At 32.0% G+C, this 11,989-nt stretch overlaps 1 protein-coding gene across 1 annotated transcript; it reads left to right on the top strand.

Moving 5' to 3' along the window:
- Positions 1 to 8,912: 8,912 nt before the first annotated feature.
- On the top strand, positions 8,913 to 11,989 carry LOC132740428 (uncharacterized; the record flags this gene model as incomplete). Its single annotated transcript, XM_060728336.1, is given in 3 exon segments — positions 8,913 to 9,063; positions 9,282 to 9,442; positions 11,939 to 11,989. Coding segments are annotated over 3 exon segments (270 nt in total), but the record flags the coding sequence as incomplete, so codon positions are not given.

Genomic DNA, 11,989 nt, shown 5'->3' on the forward strand with positions numbered 1-11,989 from the left:
CCCAAAGGGCAAATTTTGAAACCAAGTGTTGCCAATTTATGGCTAAAATCACACTTGCCCCATGTAATGACCTGTTTATCGCATATGTTCAGTAGCAATATTTCAGACTGGAATAAGTAATTGTTAGATAAAAAATTCATTTTTTCAACGTCCTCTAGACGGCCGTTTTTTGCGACTCGGTTGTCAATTACGTAACGTGTATACGCGCGGACGTTCCGCCGTTACTGAACAACAGGTGCGTGTAGACCGAAATTAGCCTCAATTTGGGATTTTGGCACCCTTTGCAAGTGCGACAATAAGGCTTATTGGCACACTTGTTCATTTACTGGATTTTCGCATGTCATATTCCAAAAACGGAAACCTATTTTCTATTACTAATTATAGTAACATATACAATAAAATATAACATTATTTAATATATGAAGGTGAGTACTTTTAAATTCATATTGGTCTAGACTAACTCAAGATCTAATGAATTTTCAAATGTAAAGTAATTCGATTTCTTTATTGATCTTTTTGAGTATTAAGAATGTTTAAAACGTTACAAAAGTGGTCATGAAGATACTACTGTTATAACCTTATAAACATTCTGCTAAAGATAGTGTTGATAGGGCCGAAGCCTGCATTAACCACAGTGGTCCATGAACACCTTCAATGTAACAGAATATTTAACTTACATTGTATTTGTTTTAAAGACATTTTCGATAATTTTCACATCGACATTTAGGTAAAGTTAAAACCGTTTAATAGCATGTGTTAAGGCTTGACATATTGTTTAAATATGATAACATATTAAGCATAAAAAAATGGGGGTCACTGTTCTCGTGTTTGAGTGATATGTTCCTGGCTTTGATTGGTTGCTTAATCCAAGGGCAGATAATTCACAATAAGGATAAAACAATATTTGTTTGCAAATAATACAACCTCATATATTATCAGGAAAACGAAAAGTAAGCTGTGTGCCTTTATTTTATTTTTTTTGTCTCTATGGTTATATATTTTTGTTTAACTTTTTGCTTACTCCTATTCAAACGTCTTTTTTTTCTATTCCCTGGAAAGTTTTTGAGTTTGTTTGTTGCTTTTTTTGACCATTTTTATATGAACATTTTCTCTTTTATCTTTGGATGCTTTTATTTTAACATTCTTGCCTTCCCAATATTGCCGTGAATACTTGAATCTTCTTTTTTCATCTTTGGCCTTTTTTTAAATTGAATCTCCTTATGCACTTTTTTGATATTTCTGTTTGGACCATCCTCTTTATCCATATAGAAATTCATTCTTTGTTTCTTACTTTGGCTATTCTGTTTGGACTCTGCTCCTCATTTTCGATATATTCACTTTGATATTTTTATCTATCTTTTTCTATTTTTATTTACTGTTAGAATTTTACCGTTTTTCATGTCGGTTACACATGTTTAGTGTCTTTTCTTTCGTATTTTTCATACTCGTGTATAGGGGATTGTTCTTCCTTTCTTTGCAATGTCTTGTTTGGACCTTCTCCTGTCTTTTAACATGGTGATCTTTGACCTTCTACTTTCTCAACATGCTTTTTTAAATTGTAATTGTTTTTTCTTATCTCTTTTTAAAAACATCTTTTAGATGTTCATTTTGTCTTTCAGCTTTAATATATTTTTTTTGACATTTTACTTTGTCTCTTTGACTAAAATTTTACTTTGGGCACATTTTTCAATTTTACTAATTAAGCTATGGTTTTGTTTTATTCTCACGTTTGATAGCTTCTTCTTCAAGTGGAATACTTTTTTTAATTTTCTTCTTTCTCGCTCTTGCAATTTTGATTTTAACCTTCTGTCTCGCTTTGGATTTGTTTGTTAAGTTCCCCTTTCTCACTAAAGCTATTTGGATTGAGTCCATCTTCTTTCTCACTTGGGATAATACTGCTCGGACCGTCATTTTAATTAGTATTCAGACCTTTGTTCTACACTTTTGGATTAATTTGGGATAAGACATACTTTGGTATATCTTTGGCAATGTATAATTTTATTAAGATTTTATTTTTTCACGGTTTGCTGGCGTTAATATGTACAAAATAGTAATATAAATATTCAAATGTAGTAACATCACCTTTAATTTTTTGTATCACTTTATTGTGGTGTAAACGTTTCAAATAAATATCATTAATTTTAGTGAGGTATTTATATATTGAGGGTATTTAAAATGGGCGTTTTCCAAACACCTCATAAATCACGAAACCTTAGCTTATCTAATTGTGTGGTTGATAAAGGTACAGAATTAATGTGACTGACACGATTGAAGTAAGGAATTATAGTGCAAAAATCAATTACACAAAACGTATTCCATTTTAATGTGGAGCAAAAACAATCCACCAAGAAAGATTCGGAATATATCCCAGTTGGCAGTGGATTATAAGTTACTTATGAAAAATAAAAAAACAACAACAAAGATTTTAATTTATCCGAATGGTCAGTCTGTTTTGTAAGAGCTTCAAACTTAAGTTCACAAGAAGTGAAGTGTATTCTTTTAGGCAAGATGTTTATAATACATATGTCATTTGGGAAATTTATTGCCCTGCTGGAATCAAAAGTGATTGGTCTAAAAATGATGTCAGAGGCTTGTCATTTTAGGTTCCAGCCAATTGAAGTTGCATGCCCCCAGATGTAAATCAAACTTGAGAAAAATGAATAAATAGTACTAAGATTTTAAGAAAAGTGAAAAAGATTCAAGATTCCAGTAATTATTTACATGTTATGTGCGATTAATGACTGATATTTCAGTACTTATCACAAAATTTTCGCAATAAGGGATCATAGTTTTAATATTATGACCTAAGTTTAGTAATTTACGTGGATTGTAAGTACCATTTGGCTTTTTGCATGTGTAAAATTTAATTCTTTGTTCACTTAACAATTTTTTACTTTTAAACATATTTTCAAATATTTTAATGAAAATTAGCATGAATTTGGTGGCATGCTGCTTTAAAGGTTGAACAAGGCGCAGTTTTTTCCCCATTTTACTCAAAAGCCGCTTTCAAAGAAACTATTTCGGCTGTCGATATAATTGTGCCGATATAAATGCATAATGTGAGAATTGACGCCTTACAATGTATAGTTTTATGTAAATAAATAAATAAATAAATGAATAAATAAATTAAATAAAATTAAACAGAAATCTCCAGAATAAAAATGAATATACAGTATGTATATACGAGCCGTATGTTAACTGGCATAACAGATAGGGATCCAAACACAAGAATGCATAATTCATATGTGTCAAAAATATGCATTTTATATTATATAAATGCTAATTTTTGTATTTGTATCTTATATTTGAAAATTGAATTCAAAATAAATATATAAATAAATAAATAAAATAAAAAAAAAAAAAAAAAAAAACAACTTCATCTGTACACATGAAATACCGTGTTTTAGGAACGTTTTAATAATCACCTAAATTACCATAGGAGATTATGCCGTGTAACACCGCACTTTGGGGTCAAACGCACTTTGGGGTCCGACCCCAAAGTGCGTTAAACTTCGCACCGCACTTTGGGGTCAAACGCACTTTGGGATCAAAATCGAGAAATTGACCCCAAAGTGCGTTAATATGCTACATATCAACGCACTTTGGGTTCAAGAGGTTTAAAGGTGTCATCTGAGTTCTGCTTAAATACTGAGTACTGACTTATTTTCTATCTGCGACATTGGAATATTTGAGTTGGAGTTCAAGATTGCGGTCAATACTTTTGATGCTTAAGTGATAAAAGTTTCATTAATGTTACCACTTGAAATATCTAAAAATTTTGTTCATATAACAAAATTACGGTGGCATAAAAGTGACATTTGCATTTTTTTTTTAGTTTTGTATACATATTTAATTTTAGTTTTTGCATACATATTTTTTCAGTTTTGCATTCATATTTTATTTTTGTTTTTCGTACATATGTTATTTTTGTTTTTCATACATATTTTAGCCAATCAAAACAGCCTTCAAATCTCAGCCCATAGTTGAGTATAAAACTAATTTACATATGGCGTTTGAGGGGCCTCCGTGGCCGAGTGGTTAAGGTCGCTGACTTGAGATCACAGGTCCCTCATCGCTGTAGGTTCGATCCTCACTCGGGTGGAAATCTTTCATGTGAGGAAGCCATCCAGCTGGCTTACGGAAGGTCGGTGGTTCTACCCAGGTGCCCGCTCGTGCCTGAAATAATGCCCGGAGGGGCACCTGTGGTTTTCCTCCACCAATAAAGCTGGAAAAAAAATCGACGAAAAAATCTCGGCGGGACGCTCTAGGATGGCCCGACTTGAGTGTACGGTCGCCTTTCTGGCGGCGACCTTAAATAAACGCATTTAAAAAAAAGAAGTGTTTGAAAATGGTGTTAAACAAATGGTGTAATTATCCAAACCTCTACTTTGCAAATGGCGCCATGTAAAAATATGTACGAAAAAACAAAAATAAAATATGTACAAAAAAACTAAAATAAAATATGTATGCAAACTAAAAAAGAATATGTATGCAAAACTAAAAAAAAGTATGTATTCAAAACTACAAGTAAAAAAAATATCTACGACAAACAAACAAAAATATTACGAAAAACAAAAAAAGTAGAAAAAAAATACAAATGTCACTTTTATGCCACCGTTCAAAATACTCTAGTACAGAAATGTATTCCTAGAATTAAAAGATGCTGCGAAAAGTATCCCGTTCTGTCGGTCATTTACTTGATAACTTTTGGTGCCATATTGAGCCCCATTTTAAATATGTTGGGAATGAAAAATGCAGTTAATGTCTTTTTCCAAAGAACTATAAATATACTCTATTGCAATGTTCTGGTGAAATTTGTTTTCGATCGGACTATAAATAGTGATTTTTACAAAAACATTATTAAGCTTATCAACAAACTTAAGGGTTTTTGTTAGCTCCAGAACAACCGTTCGCCAGAGGCTTTTTTATGGGAAATCTTACATACTTCTTAAGAAAGAGCAAACATGAATTTTATAATGTTAAAATAATGGTATCTGAGAAATGTAAGATCCTTGTTACCTGAATAAAGTAAACGATAACTGTGAAATTATTCGTCGTAAAGAAGTCAAAACACTGTAGTATTTGACTTCCATATAAAATACTAATTCACTATAAAACTGTACTCATCATTGCCAGAAGCAACAGAAATGAAAAAGATGGTTCAGGTAATTGGCCAATGTGTATTTTTTTGGATAATATAGAAGAACATCAAAATAAAAAAAGCTTTTTTAAGAAAAAACAAATAAAAGCATAATGTGCCTTTAAAACGTTATTTTTAACCCTCGGGGGATCAATACCCCACATCCCCTCTATACCCCAAAGAGAATTTTACATTATCTGAAGCTCCGCTCTTAATGTGCGACTACTTAAATAGTTGACATTTTTTAGTACTGCCTGTACGGACTACTACTTAAAGCCGCATCTACACCTAGTCAAGTTTCTTATATGTCACATTTAGCTAAATAAATGGCCCTTTCAACATATTATCAGGCACATTTTTTACTGAAATGTCTTACTAAGATTTCCCAGAATTAATACCTTTGTCTATGCTAAGACTATCATATTTCTTAAAAATGTGTAAATAAAAAACAAGAAAATAATGCATTTATCTAAAAACAATGGAGTTAATGAAAGGTGTACATTCTTTTAAAATAAATGGAAAAGTTGAGAAAAAATATTTTAAGCTTAACAATTGATACAAATTCTTTATTTGGTGATTTATTTGGCGAAAGTTATTCAAGATCAAGATCATTTAAATCCCTATTGATTCTACTATAATTCAGGGCACATGTTTGTGTCTATTTAATGCCTTGATTTTTTTGTTTACCATTGGCTTTGACTACAATATATTATTTAAAACATAATGAACTTTAATTTTCTATGACCCCAAAGTGCGGTCGTTTGCCTGATGTTAAAAAATGCATATGTACCTGTTTAACGCACTTTGGGGTCGAAATTGGACCCCAAAGTGCGTAACGCACTATGGGGTCCGACCCCAAAGTACGTAACGCACTTTGGGGTCCGACCCCAAAGTGCGTTTGACCCCAAAGTGCGGTGTTACAATGCCGCCTGTCACTCAAACTGGCAGGGGTCTTACAGATGAGCCAGTCGGCGATCGCTATCAGTTTCACGCTTAGATGTCTGCAAAATCCGCCATTTTCCTTACACTAGCTTTTTGTATAAGGCAATGGTGCAGTAGTATTTATATTGAAATTATTTTGATTTTTTGTCAATTTAAAGCTATGAAATCGGTATATCAAAGTTACAAACTATCCTAAAATATTGACAGATGGAGTCAATTAGTTCATTTTACAACAAAAAATATCAGTAACTTTGTATATATGAAGATAATAAGTTATATAGCAGGTACAAAAGCAGAGACATAGATATTATCTAGATGTTACCTACATCTCTAAGTCGACAGTTAAAATAGAGAGAAATAAAGAATCCCTAAAGAACGGACAAAACGACAAAAGTTAAAATGTTTGATTGAGCCTGTTCATGGACTGTAATGGAATGTACAAGAAACCGTCCACGCCCCCTAGCACCGGCTTAAGCAGTATTTAACATTTAACATGACCTGGTAAAATATGGAATTTGAAACATCCGCAGATGTGTTCATATGGCAGTTATCATGGAACCTTCCATGTGACACGTTAGTGCCATTCCATGAAAAGCGGCATATGGTCCCAAGTAAAACAATGCGTTTGCCCTTAACGAGTAACAATGGGCGGAACTAAATAAAATGGAATTTTGAATGGGTATCAGAGGTTATGAAGCATGGCTATACCTAAATGCATTTAAAAAGGAAAAAGTTTAAACAAATACTCTATTCCTTCATTCATTACAATTATAGTAAGTGATAATCACATAATATATATTTTAAGGTCTGATACAACATTTTTTGTTCGTTTTTACTTAGTGTCAATAAAATGCTGCAGTAGAAAAAAATACTTGCAAATAAAAAGAGAGAGTATGCAATGAATATTTTATGTGAAATTATCCTACCAAAATGTTTCTATGAAAGCTCAATGAATTTAGATTAAATATTAAGATACATCTGCTTCAATAACATCATACCTGATCACGGTTTTAATTTAAAACCGAGGTCTCACCGTCTGGTGTATGCAAGACTTATTTTGGAGTGAATAATATTGCGTTTTATCACGAAACATATCTAATGTAGAAATATACATATAATCATATATCATACTGCAAAGTTACGCAAGGCCAATTTTCTCATTCAGTTTTAACAATAATGCACAAATACATTATATATAAGTGATAAAACCCTAAAAACATTTGTAAATGTTACTGTGTTATTGATATATTTTACTATTTATATGTTCCGCTACATCAATTTTAACTATATTTTAATTTGTAAACTAAAATGATATTTTGTCAGAAACATCTTCCTTGAAGTCAAAGAGAAATATAACAAGATCTTTACCAAACGTTTTATTCGTAATAAATTCATGAATGCAGTTATTTGTTACTTTTTTAATTACCATAATACATGTACATACATTGAACTATCCAAGAAAAGTATTATCATTTTATATATACCAATTTATATAACTAAAGGTTAATTTATTAGTCACTTTAGTGGCATAAAAGTTTCCTGTAAACGTCGGTACGGTGTTTTGTCTAAGGTTCTGAATGACCGGGTCACGTGAATCAGTGGGCGGAGAAATCTCTTCTCTGGCGCAATGTCAATTGACATATCCGTATATGAGACATATAAATGGTTTAAGTTATTCATAACATTTCAAAGCATTGTTTATTACCATTATAAATATCAAAATCATACATTTACATGTGTATAACGATAATAAAACAAATTTAGTGTTCATAAATATTTTAAGGAGACACCGGAAAACTGATTTCTGTTGGATAAATACGGTGTGTGTGTGTATTTGCGTTTATTTATACTCGCCACCGGTTGCCCATATTGGCGAGTCCTCCAGAAGAGTATTAGTCATTTTATTTTTTTGGAGGATAGTGCAAATACGGCTTAGAATGATTGCATCTTAATCCAATTCTTAATCAAGCTGTAGTTAAGTTTGCTATGGTATGAAACAATGAAAAAAAGACATACCCGGCGGATCGGTTCAATAGTAGTAAAGTTATTTAAGGTGTTAATATAAAAGCCCTCATCTAGCGATACTTATTTCATACAGCTGCGATTCTAGATATCAAAAAGCTGCTCTACAAAGAAATTCTGCAATCTGCAAATCACTTAAAGATCATATAACACATTTTTTTCATGGTTTTATTTCATAAATATGATGCTCAAATTAAGATTTGTCAATATTGTAAGTTCCAATAAGCATTATTTACAAAGATATTACCGAATTTAACATTTTTTGTTAATAAAGGGAGGTAATTAGAATTTATTTAAAGTCAAATTTTCCAATAAGAAATGAATGCATATAACTTATTGATTAAATATAATGTGCACAAAATGTTGCAGTACACATTTCACATATTCTTTGATGGTTGAAAATTATTTTATTTGCATAATTATATACATATATAATTTTTTGCAAGTGTGGTATACACACAGTAACAATATCAATCACAAAACATACAGGATCTTTAAATACCATCATCGTGTTAGATCGGAGTTATTGGTCAGTGTTTATGGTTGATAGTAAAACTCACAATTAAGATAAAAAAAATATGCAAAGTTCAATAAAACGTGAAAATACCAAGTAGTTTTGTTAAAAAATAAATTTTAGCGATCTTTGCTCTTGATGGATCTCTCGGAATGTTTTGTTCCAGAAAATTTTATTCTGTTGACGTGCAATATTCTTGTATATAAATATTATAGATAATCTGTCACAAATCTTTCAAGAAAGAATTATTATGTGAATGTTTTTATATATCTTTATAAAAAATTTCATCAAATATAGCTTTATACACTTTAAGTTGTATGCTTTGTTTCTAAATAATCTCGCTTAGCAGTTGTCATACAAATTTAGCAGTTGTCAAACAATTTCAGGATGACAACGCTGGCGTGTTTAGTCGTTGTGTTGCTAGGGGTGATGCCACATGTATATGGTTTGTATTATAACGACATTCTTCAAAATTGATACTCTTGACATTTTTTATTTACGGTATAGAATAACTTTATTTATTATTATAACAATAAAGAATTGTTTACCGTGCTCTACATTGTTAGTTATATTCAACTTGTTTCTTTTTTAATTCATGCACTATTTTAAAGCATTATTTATTAGACTACATTTACTTATTATTTTTATAATGTCATATTGAAGCCGTGGCTCCAGTTTTCATTACGCCAAATCCAGATGTCAATAATCCGTTGCATAAACTATATTTAGACGAGGATAAGAAAGGAAATGACGTAGTTGTAGTTCTTACGGCAACAGACGCCGACACCGATGATAACACATTGGTGTTCTCCATGGATACATCAGTAAGTTTCGCTAGTACAAGAAAGTGAAAAATATTCTATCTAAAAGTTCGCATATTTTCGGTCGACTTCATTACTTTCTGTACCATAAAATTATGAAAACAAACTCGGCCTAAGTGTATCTGTTTAACATACAAAAATATGTTATTTTTTAGTTTTCAATACAGCAGAAATGTTTGCAATGCCTGCATGACAATGACATGATAACTATTTCTTGTAGCTATTAAGAAAATACCCCTTTTGTAAACATTGAAATTAAATTTTAGCATATTGATTTTGGTGATTTTTCAAAGAAGAACAACTTCGATTTAAGGTGTTCTTTTTATTTGTTTTCCGTTTGACTTTATAAATGTTGTGATCATTTACAAATTACCCTAAAAGTTAAAGAACTATCATCATCCCTGTACAGTTTATTTCAGAACTATCCTTTACATTTTATTTTATAGTGACAAACTATCCCTTACATTTTATCAAAGATCTATCCTCACTTTTTTTGAAAGAATGGTAAGAACTATCCTTTACATTGTTTTTAAAATGGTAAGAACTGTCCTTTACATTTTATTTCAGAATGACCAATGAGATTCACGATTTCCGTTTGTCATTTTAAAATGACCAATGAAAATTCTTCTAATGTTCAGTCCTTCCCTGTTAATTTTACAGCAAGTCAAACTGATAACAGATAGACTTCGTCCGAAAAATAAAAATATGTTTGATAAAGTAGTTGGTTCTTTTCCTGAAGATGAATGCGATTAATGGAATTATGTAATAGAAAGAGCATCGACACTCGAGCCTATCTGATTTGACCGAGGGGGGCATAGCACCCGAGTATTTATCAGATTGCCGAGTGTATTGATGCTCTTTCTCTGTTGTATTATAGTCAAACATGAAAGCACGTTCCCTGTTGTCACAATATGAATCCACAGAAAAAAAGTAAAACAGCAAAAACAAGAAACATGGCAATGCCACGAAACCAGGTTTTCAATTATCACCATTGTAGATAATTTGTTGTAGTTGAAATACAAATACAAGCAACAAACAATGTTACTATGTACAATGTAAATCATGAATAATGTAGGAGGTCATTTGCGCACAGAAGAAATTGTTCACTATATATTCTGTATATGGAAAAAAACAAAGAGCCATAATTAGGTCAAATATTATACAATCACAAAACCCTACAATGTGCGCCGCGCGCACTTGATGACAAAGCTTCTGTGAAAGTTTGGTCAAAATCGTTGAAAAATGTAGGAGGAGTTGCGCACAGAAAGAAATTTTCACTATATATTCTGTATAAGGAAAAAAACAAAGGGTAATAATTAGGTCAAATATTATACAATCACAAAACCCCGACAATGTGCGCCGGGGGCACTTGATGACAAAGCTTCTGTGAAAGTTTGGGTCAAAATCCGTTTGGAAAATGTAGGAGGAGTTGCGCACAGAAGAAATTGTTCACTATATATTCTATATAAGGAAAAAAAAACAAAGGGCCATAATTAGGTCAAATATTATCCAATCACAAAACCTGACAATATGCGCCAGGGCACTTGATGACAAAACTTGTGTGAAAGTTTGGTCAAAATCCGTTGAGAAATGTAGGAGGAGTTGCGCACAGAAGGAGCTGTTCACTATATATTCTATATAAAGGAAAAAACAAAGGGCCATAATTAAGTCAAATTATCCAATCACAAAAGCCCGACAATATGTGCCAGGGCACTTAATGACACAGCTTCTGTGAAAGTTTGGTCAAAATCCGTTGAGAAATGTAGGAGGAGTTTCGCACAGAAGAAATTGTTCACTATATATTCTATATAAGGAAAAAACAAAGGGCCCAAATTAGGTCAAATTTTATCCAATCACAAAACCCCGACAATATGCGCCAGGGCACTTGATGACAAACATTCTGTGAAAGTTTGGTCAAAATCCGTTGAATAATGTAGGAGGAGTTGCGCACAGAAGAAAATGTTTACGCCCGCCCGCCCGCCGACATACCTCAATCTAATAACAAGTTTTTTCCTTCGGAAAGCCTGGTTAATAAGCCAATCAGTAGACATGCTGTGGGATGCGGTTAACTAATAAATGCACTCAAGGTAACGCACTGTACTTGTATACGTATACAATTTAACTCTGACACATTTTCAACAGATAGGTCCCAAAACTTTGATACAAGTACATATGGACAGTGGCGGAATATTCCGAAAATGCACAAATATGTGATTACTTGCCCTGGTGCAAAAAATGCATTACCTTATGTAAACCACATGTCATGAATGCCTTGACGACCTAACAGGTCTGTGAAATTCAAAAATAAAAGTTATTTTTTATATTTTTGGTTTACCTGGTTATGTTATTTGGTTACTGAAAAATAAATTTCTCTTGCAAACATGTTTTGCTACATCAATTAAAAACCTCATTCTTTATTCGTTCGTCTTAAATCAATTTACAAACAAATCCCGGTTACTATTTTTCTGGTACAAGTTTAATGTATTTTTAACTTAGCAGCCATCACAGACTAAAGACGTTTTTGAAATAAATATTAGGACGCTAAGAGTG

The sequence above is a fragment of the Ruditapes philippinarum genome, unplaced genomic scaffold, assembly GCF_026571515.1.
Source record: "Ruditapes philippinarum isolate M1 unplaced genomic scaffold, ASM2657151v2 ctg21761_1_1_1_1, whole genome shotgun sequence".
NCBI lineage: Eukaryota > Metazoa > Mollusca > Bivalvia > Venerida > Veneridae > Ruditapes > Ruditapes philippinarum.